This window comes from Aythya fuligula, chromosome 6, assembly GCF_009819795.1.
Source record: "Aythya fuligula isolate bAytFul2 chromosome 6, bAytFul2.pri, whole genome shotgun sequence".
Taxonomy (NCBI): Eukaryota; Metazoa; Chordata; class Aves; order Anseriformes; family Anatidae; genus Aythya; species Aythya fuligula.
In genome coordinates, this window is record NC_045564.1 from 17,199,167 (window position 1) to 17,220,919 (window position 21,753).

The window sequence follows — 21,753 nt, forward strand, 5'->3', positions numbered from 1 at the left end:
TGTTGCTTAATTGTTGCCAGATAGCCAATTCCCTAAGTTAATTATTTTAAAACCAATTGTTTTCTTACAATAGTAGTCAATTGCAGTAACAGTCCTGTCAACATTCACTTCTGTGTAAAGAATTCCATGTGTTCATTGATTGCATTTGGAAGTTATACATGATACTTGCTTTTAGATGCAAAATACTTGCAAATATACATCTCTGAAAACAAATATAAAAAATGTAACTATCGTCTTCCGTAAAATATTTTCTGAACTTCTGTGGTTATTAGTTTCAAGAATAAAAGGATTGGAGAGGTTCTTTCAGTAAGTTTTTAATATCTTTGAACAGGCTTAAACTTCTGTCTTGTAAATGTAAGGTCAGTTAGGGTCATGATTCTGCCAATTTATATATATATTTTTTTTGTCCTTGTTCCTTAGCAGAATATATTTACAAACTACTTGATTTTAGACAAAACGTACACTTTCATAAGAACAATTATTTGACCAATCTTTATTAGACTGGTGTACATGTTGGTTTTTACATGTTAATAAAATGATACTTTACAGTGGAGTGCTTTAGATCCAGTACTACTTAAATCTGCAGCTTATGTTAATGCCACATTGTCGAAATAATTAGCACATGCATAAATTTCCAGAGTGTAGCATACAGTAAGTTAGTATAAGAAAAGGAAGCTGAAAATGATTTGTTTTCAACTGAGTAAGCACTCATCAGTAAATGTGTTACTCCTTTGATGTTTGGAGATCATTTTTATTCTAAACAAAGTGCAAATGCTGTATTTAATAAAAACAGAAAAAAAGTGTATTCATGTGAAGATTTTCTTTTCAAAATACTACAAAATGAAGTTGTGTTACTGCGCTAATCTTCTGACAGTCACTGAAATATGCTTACCATGGAGTGCTTCATGTCCAGGTTGCGAACTACTTTTCTCCAAATGGGGGGTCTAGCCAGGGACAGACTCAGTTCAAAGGCAAGATTAATTAGAACACTCAGTGATGAAGGTCTTGTTATTCATAGCCGGTAAGTATTCACACAGCGCTGTAACTTATGCATAGTTACCTGGTTGAAGCAAAAGTTGAGAGGCCAATCCCAGCTGTTTGCTCAGAAGTGGGAGGTTGTGCTGACAAGACAGTTAGTTCTAGGTGGGTGTTTGGAAAGTCCTTAAGTGGGTCCCTTCTTTCAGCAAGTCTGTATGTATTCTTGTAGTCTTGGCTTGCACATAGCAGCCACCGTGTTCTTGGATGCTATTGGAATGATACAGCATGTTGATTGCATGTGTGTGCACACTGGTGACTATGTACAGATTCAGCTGCTGTTCAGAGTTTATGCATTGTTGCAAATTCAAAAGGGCCCTTTTTCACTGGAACTTAACAGTTCTTGGGAGACTTTCACATGCTGCCTCTCAGCACATGCTTCTCTCTTTGGCCTTCTCTATTCTAGTAGCTATTGTCCTTTCTGCTCACACAGGCGCTTACAAAAGCTGCTCACACAAACCCATAAAGAAGGGGCTGTGTTGGCATTACTGTTGTTGAGAATGTATGAATGTCTGGTTAGTTTACGTTTTTGTCTTAAAGCTATTACACACATGGTTTTGTGGCTGCTGTTAGCTAACTGGGTTTTCCACCTTTTTATATAAAGTAGCGTTACTGTGTCATGGATATTCAATTTGTGGTATTCACATATCTACATCTATTTTTATACATATGTATGTGGTTGCCACATGCATGAAAATATTTCACGTGAAAGGAAGAACAAAAGAAAAAACCTCTTGTAACTATGTTGGCCCTGGTAGGGGCAAACATGGGTGTTCCCGTGTCAGATCCCTACAACGGGAATGGACTTTCTGATGGCTATGCGAACCTACTTGGTTGCAGTAACAATAACAGGTAATAGTGGCAAACAGCAGAAAGGAAAGGATGAAGCTGGAACTAATGAAGAATGGCACAATACTCATTTCTCAATTAACTATTGCTAAAGTAGATTCAGAGCAAATATTCTCCCCATATGCCTTCCTCTTAATTTCTCAGTCATGAAGTTTAGTCTCCTTTATGTTTTTCTTGTTGACTCTTCTCATGGAGTAAGACCTGTCTAGCTGTTACACCAGATTACTTATTTGCAAAGGAGTGTTTAATCCTGTCCTAAGAATGTGCTGTAGTCACCTCTCTAATTTTTTTTTTTCTGCAATTCCGTGCTGTATTTCTTCTGTTGACTATATGCTCATCCATAATCCTAGGTACTGTGTTCAAATGTTATAATGTATAATTTTGCTAGATTGATACTGAAGAAATAATTCTTATCTTTCTCTGTTACTCTCCAAAAACTCTATTCACTGTAAATAGAATCTTTTAGATCCTTGGGGAAAAACCCTGAAAAAACTAATAAACCTTAATGACAAATCTAGCCTCTGAACTTCTGAGGGGAACAAGTTTTATCAGCTCAAGTCCTGTATTTTTTAAAGCCCAGAATTTGCCAGCCTATTTACACTTCTATGGAGTGCTCAGAGGAGCTTGTTCATTTTCCAGTGGATATCTGCAAGATAGCTAAGATCCTACTACTTAAAGCTTTGTTGATGAATATTCAAAAATACTCAAAACTTGTGTTTAATTCAGTACAAAGGTAGTCGAGGTAGACTTGTGTTACAGGTATGAGATGCTCCATTTGAAATCACAGAATCACAGAATTATCTAGGTTGGAAGAGACCTCCAAGATTACCTAGTCCAACCTCTGACATGACACAAGTTCTCCGTTAAACCATATCACTAAGTTCAACATCTAAACGTCTTTTAAAGACCTCCAGGGATGGTGACTCAACCACTTCCCTGGGCAGCCCATTCCAATGCCTAACAACCCTTCCAGTAAAGTTCTTCCTGATATCCAACCTAAACCTCTTGCCAGGATATTAGGAAAATGCTAATTGGAAATAATTAGGAAAATGATAGGAAAATGCTGTTTAACAATAGAGCAACTAAAACTGCTAGTCTCAAGATCATAGCTCTGTACCTTTGATTGCAGTAGTTAGTGTCAAAAGACTAAATAACGTGGAAAAAATCCTTTCTGAAGGTAAATCTGAAGTCTATCAATTTGAAGGGTTTCCTGAGAAGGAAAGCACTGTTTTTAGTAAGGCGTTAATAGGCTTTCAGAAACAGCAAAAACAGGTACTAGATTCTAATTTATATTGTCCTTCACCTGATTGCTAAGCTAAGAATTATAGTCGGTTTTGTCTACTCTTCAGTTGCAACTTAGGAAATTCAGTTTCTGTGCTCACGTCATTTCTGCTGTATGAGGATAACCAGACATTTTGCAAAGTTATCACTCTTAGCATTGGTTACTTAATAGCACTCTAGTTATGTATACATGTATACAAGTTAGGGTTAGAGACTTAAAGAAGAGAGATTTTTTTTTTCCTTTTTACTGAAAATTAAACTGTTTTTGTTTAAATGTACAACAATGGACTGAAACCGGAATGTACATAAAGACACGATAAAATGTTTTCTTTGTTCAGTTTGGGTAGCCGTGATGGTGCAAATAGTGCCACGGGTTTCTTGGCATTAAAAAATCTTAATATCTGATCAAAAAGGAATTGTTAGTAACAGTAGCCTTATTATAAACTGAATCAGGGTTGGTCATAAAACTAAAATAACACAAACAATTTCATTTTGGTGGCTTAAATGATTCTTCCAAAAGGTTTTTTTGATTTTTTTTTTAATTGTATAACTTTGCATGTTGTTATACGTTTGTTCTATTGTTTCCTTGAATTACCAATTAATAATTGTATTTTACAAACTCATTGATCTTTGTTTTTTCCTCAGGAAGTGTCACTACAGCAGACTGCACAGCCTACATCAACAATAGTTCGTCCAGCATCGCTACAGGTTCCTAATGTACTGCTTACAAGTTCTGACTCAAGTGTTATTATTCAGCAGGCAATACCATCACCAACATCTAGTACTGTTATTACCCAGGCTCCATCCTCTAACAGACCAATAGTGTAAGTTATATAAATCTCAGTCAAGTTTCTTACAGCTTCTGAAACTATTTTTTCTTGTTTACTGTCCGTTACTGTTTCTAGAGTTAATGTACGACTTTGAGGTGCTTTAGTGTAATGTGGTGCTTCACAACATACAAAATATACAATTTTCACTACATGTGAAATATAATTCCATGTTTTCCACATCACTAAGTTCATATTTTTAATTGCTAAATAAATATTACATTAGAACTGTTTTAAAATAGATATATACATATATTTATATAATATAAAAGCTTGTTCTCTTCTCAGGATAAGTTTTCTTTTATATACATCATTCCTTTTTCAGTCCAGTTCCAGGTCCTTTTCCTCTGCTGTTACATCTTCCTAATGGACAAACCATGCCTGTTGCTATTCCTGCATCTATCACAAATTCTAATGTGCATGTCCCTGCTGCAGTTCCAGTAAGTAAGCATGATGCTATATTAATTTGAAAGTTTAGCAGGTTTGCATAAGTGCAGCATAGAACTTTAAACAGCTGTTTTGGCTTCAGAGGGTAGTGCTGTCATATGCTCTGTATTATGATAACATACTCAGGTTTTCTTCATTTTTATACTTTATCTGGTCAGCTTGTTAGACCTGTCACCATGGTGCCTAGTATCCCAGGAATCCCAGGGCCTTCCTCCCCACAGCCAGTGCAGTCTGAGGCTAAATTGGTAAGTGAAAAACTCCATTATTCCTCAAGAAGACTAACTTGAGAAATAAATTAAATTCTTTTGCTTTTTAAGAATGGCTTTAGTTTTCTTTTGTTAGTCTAAAGTCTGCAAGTACAAATTTAATAAAAACAGAAAAATACCTGCAATTATTTTATGGTTATGTCAGATTCCAGCATGTTAGTTCTGTTGCTAACAGTCATTTTGGTCTTTTTTTTTTTATTATTATTCTTTTAAGTGAACTAGATTTTCAACTGAACTCGTTCTTGCTTTTTGTATAAAAGGGTAGGAAACAGTTAATATAAAGACAAGATAAGTAGCTTTTCAGTGATGAACGTCACCTTCAAAGAAGCAGAATATAGTTGCTCCTAAATAATGTGATGTTAAAAAAAAAAAAAAAAAAAAAAAAAGGAAAAGAAAGTTTTATGTTTTTTGGTCTGTATTTTTATCTCAAATATAGATCATCTGGCAAGTTTTTTTTCTGTGATTAGCATTACAGGCATACTTAAGAAATTGTGTTGTGTGGAAGTTGTTTCTGTGGTGTATTGGGTAATTTGGTAAAATCATGACTAAAACAGGCAGAGGCTTTTGAAAAAAAAAGTTAGTGATCACATAAGGTGGTAATTTGAATTAACTTGAAAAAAAAACTGCTACATTAAGTAGTTGCTTTGCTGTTTATTGCTGTCTTTTTTTTTTTTTCTTCTTTTTGCTTGTTCCAACTTTTCAGAAGCAATAGAAAACTATTATTAAACAATATCAACAAAAACGTATCGACAAAATGCTTGTATCTGTTCTCTGGAGTAATGGGGTACCAGTATAGTGGGAACACTAGTCCACATTCACCACGTACTAAAAGTATTATGAAGTCATCAGTGAACTGACTCTTCCTAATTCTGTCAGGTTATCCTTCATTTTCTTCCTCAGTTGAACTTTTAAAATAGTGTAGAGAGGGACAGAAAGGATAAAGGTCTGTTTCTGTGCATCCTTGTAACCCTTGGGCTGGAGTGAGGAATATCTTCATAGCTGAGAAAATGTAAATGTAACCAGGTCTGAAGGGGTGAATTTATCTTAAATGTGGGAGGGAAGAATGTAAGAAAGTGAAAATGAGAACTCTGCCCTGCCCTGCCCTGCCCCACCCCTGCTGGCCAGAAATTGCACATTTAGAGTTAGACATGCGTTAAGTTTTACTTTGTGAAATCAAGGAGAAAGTAGCGTCCCCTAAGTTGGGAAGGAAATTAGGTTCATACTGAGTGGTCTGTTCTTATGGAGCTTTAAAGAGGAGAAGGAGACACATGCATGTGGTAAATACTTTGATCTCACGTTGGAAGAATCAGTCACTCAAATGCAAAGAAAAACAAAGATCATTAGACTTAAAATTTGACAGTCTCATTAGTCGACTCGTTAGAATTTAGCTAATATATGCACTTCAGTGATTGCCTATCTTTTTTTAAATGAGACTGTAAAAAGTGTATTTGCAGTATTTCTTATTTCCCTCCTTGTCTCCTAATAGAGAACATGAACAGAATTCAAGAATATCAGAATTATGTGTATTTCTTTTGCTCATTTACTTTTATATAGTGCCTATTCACAAAAATAAAAAACTTAATTTCTTATCACTACTAAAATAAAAGCAATTTAATGAGAAACTTAATGTTTATGCAGAAAAGCTTCCAAAAGAAAGACTAACTCACTATGCCATGTAATACATTGTTCGTATATATGTCATGGTTTATTAACTGCAAAGTTCCATTTAATCTTAAAAATTAAACTTTTGGTGATGCCAAATCCATTTTTTCACATACCTCTTGAAAAAAATTTTGCTTGCTACATACTAAGTTCTGCAAAGGTGTGGTAATCAGTTTCGTTTTCATTTGTGCTCTTGGCTATGCCAAAAGAAGGCATCTTTTTTTTGCAGCTGCTTCTTTACTTTTTATTTCATTAATAATTCACTTCTGAAGGTGAAATAAAAGCTATTTTATTGAATTAAATTTAATAACCAAACAAACGATGTATTGGCTGATGGAATAGATGTTCCGTCTATGTAGAGAAGACTGTAATTTTGGACTTACTGGTAAGCTTTAAACAAAGACGAGGCGGGAACACTTCTTACATTCTTTGGTGTACCATATTCTCCCTTCTGCTTTATTTTGGGATGAAGTCTGTCAGCTTAGTATTCTTACTGTCTTTTGAGGAGAAAACTGAATGGAGGGAGCTGTGATATTCCTTTCTCAGTGATCAAGGCCCAGGAGTCAGGACTTTATAGATCTTTGGAATTGACTTGGATGTTGCATTTTTATTTATTATTTATTAGTTGGAGATTTTCTGCTGTTCTTTAAAGATACATATTTTTAGTCTCTCAGATTTTTTTTCATATTGCATTATCAAATGTTGAAATACAATATATAACAAATATATATACACAAAAACCATGCTCAGACAGTTTCCTAACGTCCTCAGATGTTCAGGTAAGATTTATAATATAGGGGATACAAAATTTGTAAAGCTTATGAGTTGCGTGTGTTTGTTTTTAACTCCAGAGGGTTTTGTGATACAGACTTCTGGTCATCATTGTTTGCATCCTTCCCTTCTCTCAAGACTATACTTTCCTATATACACTTTTCCTATATCATTATATACAGTATTCTGCATTTCCTGCTGTCACATGTGTGACAATACTATTTCAAGGTATTCTTAAGACAGATCTACCTGCTTCAGAGATTCTGAGTAAAGTTCTTGAACCACTTAAAACAACATTTTTTTTATATTTTTTTTTACTTGAAAATGCAATTACCCCAGATTGCTGGATTGTTGCCAGATATAGAGCTGTCATAAGTAGGAGTCACAAGTCTGTATGTTTTGGATGAAACACCAGGTACAAACCAGGTCACAAGTCTGTATGTTTTGGATGAAACACCAGGTACAAACCAGGAAGGGAAACAGATACTTACCTTTGTTTGTACCTTGTGCCTTTCTTTACAGAAGCCACCTCTGCAGTTCATTTCTTGCATGACTCTTCAAGGAGCTAACATATTTTAGTTTTGTTACCAGAAGAGTAACCTGTACTTTGATTTCATTCCTCATCTCAGTTATGTTTCTCTCTTACCTGTTTACAAAAGGCTACTGTAATATAGACATAAGATTTTTTTCTTTAAGGTGAAGGCAGGAACTTTGACCTTTACAAAAATAAAATTAGAGATTGCAGTGCTATTATTTTCTAATAGTTATGGTGATTAATTATTTAAATGTGGGTTTGGGCAACATAATCTCTACATGTTTATTAATGTAAAAATATCACAATTTTCTTCCATATTGATGAATTACTTGTGATTTGCATATACCAAATTGTATATATATAACGCCCTGCGGTTCTATATTTAAAACCATGAGTGAACTTCAGTAAAAACAAATTGACATTACAATTTCTGAAAGCTAAAGCGTAAAATAACTGGCAGACTTGTTTGGTAATGGGCATAGGACACCTTCCTGGAGCACATTTTCAGGCACTGTTAACTACAGTTTTGAAAGTGTTTGGATCCTTTTCCTCCTGTTGCATGCAGAATTCAAGTGAAATATGGTTAGAGATTTCATTCAGGCACAACTGCCTTTTACTGGTATTATTTTGAAAATATCTTTATATCTTGTACTGAGAGTGGCACAGAATAGGAGTGAAAATGAGTTTCAAACTTTTTCAGAACACTTAAAATAAATTATCTGTTTTTATCACTATTCTTTATTTCTTGTGTCAGAGGTACTAAATTCTACATACTTCATTAAAATCAAACACACAGATCAGTTTTGTGGTATTTTAGAGAGACTCAAAAGTAAATGTAATAGTTCTGTTTAACAAAAAATGTTTTCAGATAAGGAGGGGATCGTAAGGAATTGGAACAGATGATTTTTAAAGGTCCCTTCCAACCCGGATCATTCTGTGATAAGGATGCATAATTATAAGTATTACAGACTTGCTTCTAATCAGTTTGTGAGAAGATCTGCTTTCCATATATGAGCCATGAACTATTGCTAGTTGTAACACATCCCTGTTTTTTGAATGTATGGATTGTGGATGCAAGCTTAACGTTCAGACCCTTCTGCATGGATTGCAGAAGTTTCTTAAGAAATTAAAAAAATGTTTTAACTTTCACTGAGTGTTCCCCCTACCTTCTCTTCCCCATATAAAACCTTTTGTCACAAACTGAGAAATACTTTGCACACAGTGGGCAACCCAGAGGCTTTCTGCAGGAGGTTTCTACTGAGAACTGACAGAGGGCAGCTTGGCAAATGTTCAGAAACCTACATTAACTTGCTTGAGCCTGGCATGGGACCTTGTGTTCAGCAGAATTCTTCTGACCTGTCTCTCTGCATGCCGAGCTAATCAGCAAACACCTAATGAGCCTACTCTAAAGAAACAGACCCTCTCACAACCTACTTCATTTTCATATGTTCTCTGGGGGTGGAGAGACAAGACTTCATAAGGACTGATGATGCTGCAAAGACCACAATAATGATAATTAACTTGCTGAATTTAGAAGATTATGCTGTTAATTAGTTGCAAAATAAAGATAAGTAATAGAGCAGCAGATGGTAGGATAACACCCAGGAGAAGGAGGGTTATTACTCTGATGAGCTTTTGTGGCAGATATGAAATATGGATCTGAGTTTTTCATAAATTGTTTCTGGAGAATATTTTCTTGTTTCTGTGAGCTCTTGATGGAATGATCTAGCCCTACCAAATTTTGACAGATGCAGTGAGGATTTGTTTTCAAGGATATACATGAACAATAAAACTTTGCTAATAAAGACTTTAAAAGCTATTAAGTTATCTGAAAATACCGCTTTTAGTTTGCCTCTAATAGGCAAATAATGTCAATCTTTGGTTATCATAATTTCCTCGCATATTAATCATTACATACGTTTATTCTAATATTTGTTTCAATATACTTGATTTATAAAACCGAGATTTCCATAGTGTTTGGCGTGAATATCTCCCAACTCACAGGAAGCACAACATCCATGTAGTATTTTACTACGGCATTGCCTTCTGCAATAGGAATCTTTTAAAATGCATTCGTTTAATATCTTCTTGCGAGAATCTGTAAAAATACTTGATTTTCACAGTATTTTCATATTTGTGGTTAGTTCTAATCCTAACTATTGAAACTTCAAGTTTGAAACTGTGATATAAAACTAAAGCCAATTATTTTGCATTAGTTTCCAGAGAACCCACACTTAGATTTAACAATCTAATTTTCAAAATGAGTTTATTTACTTTGAAATGTACAAAACTGTATTTTTAAAATGTTATCATTAGTGTGGAAAGTCCTATTTCAGCTGTTTGCGCATCCATTATGCCTGATACGTGTTAATAATGTTAATAGTATTGTGGTATTGCCTTCACTTCTGCTACTTCCAAATGAAACGTACAATAGATAAATTTAGTAGCATTGAATTCCTAATTTTTTTCTTTAACTTTGCAAATACTTTTGTAATGCAGAAAGGAAGAGGTAGAAAGAATGGACCTAGACAATAAGTTACTTGCCATATTTGGGGAAAATGAAAAAGCAAAGCCAAAAACCACCCAAGTGCTAATTTTATTTCATCTCCCAAATTTTCTGAATTGGACACTCTTTTGCTAAGGAAATGGACATGAAGAATGAAACTTTCTAAAATAGCTGGCTTTAAGTAAATACTATAAAGTATTTCTAACAGTTCATGTACTTTGTTTTTGTTGTGGAGGATGCTTATATCAAGGCTTGCTCATAGAGCCACAGGCAGAGTTGAACAGGCACACTGGCTGTACTGATATGGTGTAAATGTTTGTGCTCCAGTGCCATGAAGTTAGAAGTTAGCCTGTTGTTACTGAATTTATGTATCTAGCCCATTAAATTGGATGGAATCTACTGTTTTTACTTCTCATGGCAGTGGAAGAGAAGACTGCCTGTATATAATAAGTTGCTATGTCGTGGCTGAGTAATTTTTGGTAGATGTAACTTTTCAGAACCTGTTGATGTCGTGGCTTGAAATAGAAAGCATGCCCTTAAAAGCCTCAGTAGGAGTTGAAATACAGACAACATAACTAATTTGTTATAACTCCCTAGTCTTTATTTTGACTGTATGCTTTTTGTGTCCTGCTAAAGGGCAAGTTGTGATGCAAGAAATACAGCTGAAGTAATTCAGATAGTAAATGAAAATATATAGTGAAAAAAACAGGTGCTAACTTATGGAAAGGATATTCAACAAAACATTAAATACATTGTATTTCCTTTTTTTAAAAAAAAAAAAGTGATTTGCAAGTGGTGTGTCTCTGTGGTAGTCCTGGTAGTAATTATGGAAATTATGCCATTTAATGACCAGAATTAGTTTGAATTCTAAAAGGCGAGGAATCATCAAATCAACCTTTCCATTTTTGTACTTAGATCATAGAGCTTGGGTTTAGTAATTTTGATTAAAAAGAAAGCACTTGGTCCTTTCTGCTCTTGTTTAGCTGAAGACAGGGACTGAGTTTTTTTGTTAGGCGTTTTTCTGAGGTGAGTTAGGAAGGTACAAGGAAGGTATAAGTTGAATGCTGTGAGTTTGCTTTACTGCAGTAAAGAAAGAGTTATGAGGTATCTGTAGCATTAGGAGTTTCAGTGTACTGTTTGCATGCTAAGAATTTCAGTTGTTGTTTTTTTTCTTTTAAATACATTTTTATTATCCATCTTTTAAAAATTTTTAACCATCTTTTAAAATGGTGCTATCTTACCCTGAAGTCTGCAACTATTCTAAATTCCTTTAGTTCAAGTTGAGCACTGGGGGAGTTGCTGTAAATTTTTTGTGTTCGTTTCTTGTTCTTGGAAATTTATAAAGGTGATACAAAGTGAAGTGTGGAACAAGACTTAATTAACACTGAATTTTTTTGTACACGTTTGTGTTCAGAATTATTTCAGTGCTGCTGCAAGATCAATTATTACAAACATTTCAGTGTTTAGAAACTGCCATCATTGTGAGTTACACACATAATGTACACCTGTTCTCTTTTCCTATGTATATTAAGTCCCAACCAGCATTATTTAAGAAAGTTTTGGCAAGTCTGTAGGCAAACTAATGTCTTATCCCAGTACTTTAACCATCAAAAAACAAACAAAAAAACCTCCCACAACCTTACTGTCTCTATACTTCTATATTGTTGGCTTTGTTGTTTGAAAATATAAGATGTTTGAAAACCAAAATTCTCACAGTGCATGGGGAAAAGTGACCTATAGAAGTCACTGTTTGAAGCTTCCCTACCAGCAAGCCAGCAGAGGAATTTTAGGATTTTAATGATTCTCTGTGTAGTCTTCAAATGGGACGTCTGCTAGTGGGTGATTACTTGCACCTTTCAAATATAGAGAGTCAATTTTCCATATCACAGACACAGTTTTTTTGCAGTTCTGGCAGAGGTGGATTTGCAATCTGTTGTTTTAATTGTAAAACAGGAGCCAGGGAAACCTGTCATGGTAGGAGAGAGCTGTCACTGTATTCCAGTGGCTTAATTGCTGAGAGCTGTTGGAATGCTGTAGTTGATAGGGTGTATCTACATAAATGGATGCAAAGTCCTCTGCTTATTTTGAGCTGGCCAAATGCAGCCTATCTCTAGCATTATCAAGATGCTCTATTAATAGTTAGTACTTTGTCAATGTTTTGTTCATACTCTAAAACATGAGGATACAGGAGTTCATCAAAAGAACAGTTAAATGTTGCTGTTAATTAAAACTACACACAAATGTATTTGGCGTAAAGGATGTGGTAGAAAATGGTTATTTTTATTGAATTCTCAAAAATTAAAGTAAGGAATTGAAATTTGTTAGTCAGCTTCAAACCAAAGTATCATGGCTTACTGAGTACTATGCTGGTATTCCTGCTACCTCGGGGTTTCAGGTAATTTTATGCATGTCATTACAAGCGTAATACCAGTTTCAACAATTATTTGTTCTTTGCTTTCAAGTCACCTCTTTGTGGGCACAATTCAGGCAGTTTTCTGTTTACTTCTCCATGCAGCATACAGTCCTGTTCTTTCTGAGATGCTTTCATGATGCTTGCAAGTTGTCATCTGCTAGTAGGTGTATGTCTAGATCACTGTTGAAAGCCTGTAAAAAGGCATACAGCTATTTTAGAGATGGAGCTCCTGTTGGCAAAGTGAAAATAACTAATAACTAACATACATCATAACTCCTCAAGTGATGCTATAATTGTTACAGTATTTCCATGATGTGGGGGAAAAAATGTGGTGTTGTTTTTTTTTCTTTCAGAGATTGAAAGCAGCCTTGACCCAGCAGCACCCTCAGGTAACAAATGGAGACACTGCCAAGGGACATCCAAGTGGGCTGGTTAGGACTCAGTCAGAGGAACCACGACCACAATCACTACAACAACCTGCAACTTCAACAACTGAAACACCGGTATGACAACACAGTGCACGTGTACTTTCTGCCTCCTTCACTGTATGGAAAATAGATCTTTTTGCTAAAATGTTGGCAGAATCTCAGTGTGTAGTTATGCAGCAGACTGTTTTTTCTTGGTGTATTTTATCTGCTTATGACTATACATAATTTTGAGAGGTTGCTAAGTCTCTACTGGGTGTGTTATCCTGGTGTATTACATCAATATTTCTGTAGCAATAGGATGTTTGTTGTAATGTCCTTAAATATTTCTAGAACGTGTCATTCAAGATGACAATTTCGAAATAGTTGTTATCTGTTTGTTTGGATTTAGAACTGACTCCTGATTTCTGGAGTGCATTAACAGGAAATCTTGTGGTAACTGAAAACTGTACAGCTGGTTGATATATAATTGAAGAAAACTTAATTTATTTTGCATTTATATTGCATCTGTCTAATATTTTATGTCATAAATGCTCTTAGTGTTTGTTTGCTTGTTTTTTTTAACTGCCTCAGTGATCATGGTTGTGTTACTTAGTTTGAAGGATCTTTTCTGCTCTGCTACAAGAATAGTTTCAGTACATCCTTCCAGGTGCTGAAAGGAGGGTTGTGAGGCTAGGGATGGTAGTCTTCTCCTTTTGGGGTGATAGATGAGAACAGGAGAATTAAGGACAACAGCTCTGACTCAGAGTAGAAGTGGGAACCCTGCTGGAGAAAAGAGCTATTTCCAGGAGTGAATCCTGGAGGACTGCAGCTGTTCTGCTTCTAAGAAACTTGTTGGAAAAGTGTTTCCTTAAGAAAGTGAATGGGTAACAGTAGAAGTAGTCAATATTCCTAAATAAAAGGCCAGTAAGACAAATGTGAAAGGTGTCAGTGTCTTTTCTCAGGTGACAAGTGATAGGATGCTAGGAAACAGCCTCAAGTTCCACCAGGAGAGGTGTAGGTTGGACATTCGGAAGAATTTATTCAAAGAAAGGATGGATAGGCATTGGAAGGGGCTGCCCAGGGAAGTGGTGAGTTGCCATCCCGGGAGGTATTTAAGAGACATGTGGATGTGGTGCCAAAGAACATGGCTTAGTGGTGGACTTGTAGTCTTAGGTTGACGTTCAGATTTGATGATCTTAAGAACCTTTTCCAACGTATGGTTCCCAATGATTCTGTAATACCAAATTTGTAAAACCTGTATACCCTTGGCCCAGAAACCGAGGGACTGAACCTGTTTATGCCTGTAGCCATGGGTGCAAATTGCAGCTGCAGGGAAAGCATTTAGATTCTGAGATTGGTCAGTGTAATCAAATAATATATCAAAACAAATGTTTGGAGCAAAAGAGAGAAAAATACTAGCCATTGGAAGATGATTTCCTTCATGCTATTTTCCCCTACTACCTGAAGTTTTTTAAAAGAATATTGTCATAATACTTTGAAGCAGCATTTTCAAAATGAAAAGATTGTTATAAACTTATTTTTTTGTTACTTAATATCTAGTATTAAAAAAAAAAATATATGCAAGTGTGCTATTCCTAAAAATCTAATAGGAGTTCCCAGATTTTTTGTTACCTGTCTAGAATTTATGACAAATTGGTATGCCAGATGCTGTATTTGTGGGTTTGGTTTTTTAGGTTAAAACTGTAACTTTCTTACTGTGCTGTACTGAATGTACAGGTGTACATGTACAGCTGTGAAGATACCATATAGACAATTATGTTGTGTCTGTCCTATCTGTTGAAAGAATTTTAAGATCCATTATGTTGTTACCGTAATTCACTAAATCCTTGTCTAGGGTCTCTCTACACCTATGAAGGGAGTATAATGTATAGTCTAAGGTAATGAAATACTTTGATCCTGTCACTGTGTGTGGGTGGATATAAGGGAGGTTGGTGTGCAGTGGTGGGGAACATTACATTAACAAATAGGAAATTGCTGTTTGGAGATCTAGGGATCAGTAACTATCAGCATTGAGAGCATTTGTCAGGCAGTTTCTGTGTACTGGAAATAAATAATTCTGTGATATTTCAATTGTGATTAAGTTTTAGTGAAGGGTATTTGGGAAGAGTAAAGAGTAGAGAATATATTTCCTACCAAATCTAACTTTTCAAATTTATTATGGGTGAAAGGCTTCTAAGAAGTTGACTGTTTGTAAAGACTTTGTCATCATGTGTCATCAAAATTGGTAAAGAGAGAGACCATCTAAAATGGTGTTATTTCTGTGCTTTATTCATATGTAAACGTCACATGAATTTAACTTCATGAAGTGATTGACATTTTAGTGCAATTTTAAACCAAAAATAAAGCCATAATTAAAATGTTAAATGTTAATGTTACATGGTAAGTAAAGAGTGTAAATACAGTGTAAATAAGTTTTTAAACCATAGTTGTGCCAGTAAATTACATAGCTTTCCACAAAAGAAATCTGTATAACATGAACGTATGCAGAAGCGTTGTGAATGCTTTTCTCAAGATGTGCTGTGTATTTTTACTGGTGCTGCAGTTTGAGTTGTGAGTAGTATTACACTGACAACTTCTTTAATACTTCTTGTTGTTTTCAGGCATCACCAGCTCAGCCTACACCACAAACGCCAAATACAGGTGGTCGGCGAAGAAGAGCTGCTAATGAAGACCCTGATGAAAAAAGAAGGAAATTTCTGGAACGAAACCGGGCTGCTGCTTCCAGATGCCGACAGAAGCGGAAAGTCTGGGTACAGTCATTGGAGAAAAAAGCTGAGGACTTGAGCTCACTAAATGGCCAGTTACAGGTATGCTTTTTATTACAAGTAAAAATGATTAAACTTTACTATTCTTGGACAGTGATTCTGGATCAATGGAACTTAAAACTTTGCACAAAATCTGAAATATAAATGGCTTTATGGGTCGCATAAGAATTGAAAATTCAGTATTAAATTGAATATACCAGCAAAATAAAAATATAAAAGAATATTCAGATTTTTAAGATGTGTAAACTTTAGGATCATGCCCATTTATCCTTTATTCAATTTTAAATAACTTTCAGACGGTGATACTAAATTAGGATGACAAGATCTGTTGGAGAAAAGGTTTAATAGCCTATTTACCGTTTTTACCTTAAAAAACGCCTTGCTCCTAACAATTTCTATCACAGTCTGAGTTATTTAAATATATTTGGGTTGATTTCCTTTGGTTCTTTTTAACTTCACTGTTTTTTCCTTTAAAGTGAATGTAGTGCTCGTGAAAGGTGCCAGATTGACATCACTGGAAACTGAAGGCCTCTTTTGTGCACAGAACAGGTACAGCACAGGCAGTGGCAGTGCAAATCTCACCACACTGCCCTCTGAGTGTGCATAAATCCTATAGGGAGGGATGTATACTGTAAGATCGTAGTCTAGTGTATGTTGCCAGTCATTTTTCTACCTCTTCTGAGGTTATCAGTCGTTGGAAAGCTGTCATGTGGACACATTTTTCTCTGTTTCAAACAATCCATGACCCTTTTGTTTAAATTAAGAAAATATGTTTTAACATGTAGTAGTAATGTTTTCCAGCAGCACACAAGAATTGGCACAAAGTATTGTTTCAAAATAAAAAATCTAAAAGCTTTATTTTGAGAATTAAAGAAAGGAACACTCATGTCATTTCCTAAATGAAGCATCCATTTTCCATCCATAATGGTTGGAAAGCTGCCAGGCAGAGAAGGACCTGGGAGTGATGGTTGACAGTCGGCTGAATATGAGCCAGCAGTGTGCTCAGGTGGCCAAGAAGGCCAACGGCATCCTGGCTTGTATTAGGAACAGCGTGACCAGCAGGGCTAGGGAGGTGATCGTCCCCCTGTACTCAGCTCTGGTGAGGCCGCACCTCGAGTACTGTGTTCAGTTTTGGGCCCCTCGCTACAAGAAGGACATCGAGGTGCTTGAGCGGGTGCAGAGAAGGGCGACGAAGCTGGTGAGGGGCCTGGAGAACAAGTCCTACGAGGAGCGGCTGAGGGAGCTGGGCTTGTTCAGCCTGGAGAAGAGGAGGCTCAGGGGTGACCTTATCGCTCTCTATAGGTACCTCAAGGGAGGCTGTAGCGAGGTGGGGGTTGGCCTGTTCTCCCACGTGCCTGGTGACAGGACGAGGGGGAATGGGTTTAAGTTGAGCCAGGGGAGTTTTAGGTTAGATGTTAGGAAGAACTTCTTCACTGAAAGGGTTGTGAGGCACTGGAACAGGCTGCCTAGGGAAGTGGTGGAGTCACCATCCCTGGAAGTCTTCAAAAGACGTTTAGATGTAGAGCTTAGGGATATGGTTTAGTGGAGGGCTGTTAGCGTTAGGTTGGAGGTTGGACTCGATGACCTTGAGGTCTCTTCCAACCTAGGAAATTCTGTGATTCTGTGATTCTGTGATTTAGAAAATGTAGTGGAAAGTATTTTTGATATTTTAAAGTTTACCTTGCTGTTTCATCAGAGTTGTTCGGTGAGTCAAATTCATAGGTCTTCTGTATTAAAATCTTTCTTTCATGCTGTTTGATGAAGATGTCCCAGGTCAACCAACTGGGAGAGTAGGGCTTGCAAGATTACTTTTCGTTGTGTAACCACAATTACTATGCATCAATCATCTTTAGCTTTCTGAATAGACTAGAATAATCCAGTGGGAAGGGACCTGCAGACACCAAGTCCAACTGGCTGACCACTTCAGGGCTAACCGAAAGTTAAAGCATGTTTTTGAGGGTGTTATCCAAATGCCTTTTGAACACTGACAGGCCTGGTGCACCAACCACCTCACTAGGAAGCCTGTTCCAATATTCGCCCAGCCATTGAGTAAAGAGATTTTTCATAATATCTAGTCTATCTTTAAAACTACTCAGCATCCCAATCTGTAAAACACAAGAAATTCATATCTAAGTACACAAGGTGAAATCATTTGCTGTGTTCTAAGAACCATGACCTTTGACATGACATCACAGCATTGCTTAAATTACTTGCAAATATATGGTCTTCTCATACCTGTTCACGGTGTGTGGACCTTTCCTTTAATGTAGTCACAGCCCTCACTGTAAATCCATTAATTACAAAATGATATGTAGCACTATAACTTAAATCTAAGAAACAAGTGAAGGTAGACTTACAGGAAGAAAAGCAAAGAACAAAAAAGATTGGCTATATTTCAGCTTTCTTAGTGGAAGTAGTTTCTGGTAAGATAGGAGCTGCCCTTAACTTATGAATATCTATTTTTTTTAATTGAAAATGATTTAAGTACTGCATTGTAATGGATAACAAATTGTCACACACCTTATTTACTATAGCTGTTACTGTAATACCAATATTAATATTGTTTAGTTACAAAATTGCATAGTAGTCTTTTGCTTCTAATTAGCAGGAAAGAATCCTGCTTTTTAATACTGTGTGTGTTCAAACACCCACTTATTGGATGAAATATAGAATTAGCGTTGTTTGTAGATATTTTAATACAATGCAGTCATCTAGAGGTATGCAAATTTACTATCTGATAATGACAAGGAAGAAAGTTAATGTCTTTTATTTAAGAAATGCAGTAGCAGCACTAATAGCACAGGCAAAAAAAAAAAAAAACAAAAAACTTTGTCCCATAAAGAAGGCCATAGATTTTCTCCTCTATAACAGTTGTGTTTTTTCTAAATTAGTGTTGCTGTTTGTAGCAGGTACTGTTTTTGTGGTTTGTGTTTTTGTGTTTTTGGTTTTGTTTTTTTGTTATGCTGACAGTCAGGGTCAGCCCTCCTGGCCACATCCCCTCCCAACTTTTTGTGCACCCCTAGCCTCCTCAGTGGCAGGGCAGCAAACTTTTAGTGTAACTGGCTGTCCATGTAACATATTGTTGTATTTAACAGTGTACGTTGCTTAAACCTATAGTTGCATCTAAATTTTGATTGTGGTTTTTAATTATTTGTTTACGTATCTGGAATCCAAAAGATTTCCAGATTTCAAAGCATTAATTAAGTAATAGTTAACTGAAAAAAAAAAAAAGATTTTTTTTTTGCAGTCTGCCAAAAGCAAGGCTGTTAACTGTGAAGAACAGAATGACTTGTAAAGAATGTTGAATGTCAGAGAAATAATTAAATTGTATTTTATGTGAAAACATTAATCAATCTTCTATTTCCGTAATAATTCTTCACTTGACAGGCTAGTACAGCTGATCAGCATAGTGGGCAGTAATGACCCATGCTTGCTTACTTATGTTATATTTAATAGTAAATTTAATAAGTTTGGAGTTTTGCCTTAGTACAGTTTTATGGACTGAGTGTTAGGGTTTAGCAGTTCATATTTTGTTTAATATCTAAACGACCTGCTCAGCTGAATTTGCTGAGATGTTGTATTTCCAGAAGTAGGTTAATACAAAAATGACTAGAAATTGCATTGCAGTGCTTCACACAACGTTTCTGACTTTTTTCAACACGGTAGATTTCTTGTAATGTCTGTGTCAAAGGTTCTAAGGTAAACATCAAGATTTTTAAGACTGGAAGTTCTCTAATGGTACATAACAATTTTGAAGAGCCTTATGTGGTTTATGTATATTCTTCTGTTCCATAGTTTTCAGCTTTCTGTGGATGAACTTCTATATGAGAAAAGTGTAGCTCCTTACTTCAATTTTTTTGAATGTAATTTTCTCTTTAGGCATTTTTTTGTTTAAAAGATAATTTCAATCAATTACATCCTGTCAATAGTGCATGTAAGTTAGATTGGCCTTTATTGGTCTTTATTATACATTAGATAAGTTACTTCATGCTTCCAACTTTTTCAAATTTTACTGTTTGCTTTTTGTGGACTGTTTTCTACTCATATGTTGATTTGTTTATTGATCTTAAATTTTATATACCCTTTTGTTTTGCTTTTGTGCAAGATATGGTATGCTATATATAAGACGTTCTTAACGAACTGTTGGCAATGTGTCCCCAGTGACCACCCACTTGCATTGCAGTGTCAGATACTGAAGTTTGTAACATGGTCCCTATTTGGTCACTGTTGCTTTAGTAAATGTAGAGGGCAAAGTATTAGTTATTGTTACTTCAGTGTTGTAGAAGAATGTCCTGTCTTCCTTAGGAGATCTTTTTAGGTGTTAGAAGACCTCTGTTATCACCAGTCAGTGGTGGTTTGTACCAATGCTGCAGAAGCTGCTTTAGGAAAGCTAGGTTAAGAAAGAAATGCACTTAAGTAAAGGTCCTTTCCCACACAACGGTATCTTGTTGAAGAAACAGTGTTTCCTGTTTCTTCTTTTTTTTTTTTTCAAAAAGAAACAGGAAGACTGGTGTTTAACTCAGGTGCAGATGATCCACTGGCCCCAAATCTGCCTGTCTCTGGTAACAGTCTTGGTAAATATACCTCAAAATGTTACCCAACACCTTGCTTAGTGTAACGGTTAAACTGGTTCCAAGTGCATTTTGAATCCAGAAAAAAAAAAGGCAGATACAAAGAACATATTGTACATAGCATGGTGTACCTTAGTTAGATTGCAGAAGGGAAAATATTTTATGAAAAACGGAGTACGGGTAAAAATAGATATGTTTTCCTCCAGAAACCTGCCTTATAATGTTAACATGCTGTTGAAACGTGTGAACATAAAAATTCCTTTAGTATGTGAGGTGTATTTCATGCTTGTTTAAAGAAACATTAATGACTACTCTTGACTTGATTTCCGAAAAATGAAGGGGACTATTTGTCCTGCGCAAAAACTACATCTTTCTTCATGCAAAGTGTTGAATTGTTTATTCCATATGCTGCTTCTTGTTAGCCTGTTTTCTGTAAAGAAGATCACATTAATTTATTTTGAATGAGTTGGAGAGATTAAATATTGTCACATACGTGATGAGAAAACTGCAAAGTATATGTAAGTTGGTTCTGTCAACCTCATTTTATGACCCGTGAAAAGTGGCCTGTGCTGGTGACATGTATATGGCAACCATTGACTTGCCTTTTTGTGGGATTTCACATACCTTGTGTCTTTGCTTCTACTTGCAGGAATCATTTGTGAATTGATTATGGCACTATTGGTGCACATAGTGTTCATGTTGCTAACAGTCCTAGCTATGTATTTAATGAGTATACCTCAACACTTTAACTTAGTATAGCAATGCTGTTCCATTTTTTTTTTCAAATTTGCTTTAATGTAAGATAAATTCTGTGATTCTGTGTGATAATACACTTGCTTTTTATGTTCTTGTTAGCAAAATTCTTAGTATTTGTAATACAACTGAGATTAATCTATAAGCTGCCTTTTCAACCATTTTTCATAATTACTAGATTTATTTGCAGTGGTAAACAGCTACTTCATTTTTATATATCCTGTTGTGTATAAAATTCTCCCTTAAATGGGAGAGATGAAGGTAGAAACTTTCTGATTTTTTTTTCCTGATTTGGTCATTTATTTTGCCAATGTTCCTATAAACTAACAGAAGTATATTTCATATTCTTGGACTTCGCTGCTCCTGTACGTTATTAAGAAGTGTCTCAAAACTACATCAGCATTTTTTTTCTTTGTCAGTTCTGTGCAGCTGCCTGCATGGCACCCAGAGTTGTGGCTCCTCAGTAAATAATATGGTGAACTAAGATGAGACTGAGAGCTGGAGGTACAAGTAGAGTGCTTCCTTAACAGCCCAAGATTTCAGGATATGTAATTACAGCTGGTAGAGATTTTGGGGGTGGGGGAGTTGTCCTGTGGTTTTTTTCATTATGACTTTTTTTGTTTGTAATCACAATTCTCTTTTAT

At 35.7% G+C, this 21,753-nt stretch overlaps 1 protein-coding gene across 6 annotated transcripts in view; it reads left to right on the forward strand.

Moving 5' to 3' along the window:
• ATF2 (activating transcription factor 2) overlaps positions 1-21,753 on the forward strand; it is a 50,388-nt gene that overhangs the window by 20,166 nt on the left and 8,469 nt on the right. For 5 of the 6 annotated variants that reach the window (XM_032189727.1, XM_032189725.1, XM_032189726.1 and 2 more), the window contains 5 exons: positions 3,811-3,989; positions 4,318-4,432; positions 4,598-4,684; positions 12,946-13,095; positions 15,621-15,827. In XM_032189727.1, coding sequence (XP_032045618.1) covers positions 3,811-3,989; positions 4,318-4,432; positions 4,598-4,684; positions 12,946-13,095; positions 15,621-15,827 — 738 coding nt within the window. The remainder of the gene's footprint in view (positions 1-3,810; positions 3,990-4,317; positions 4,433-4,597; positions 4,685-12,945; positions 13,096-15,620; positions 15,828-21,753) is intronic. The other variant, XM_032189729.1, reaches the window with a different exon arrangement.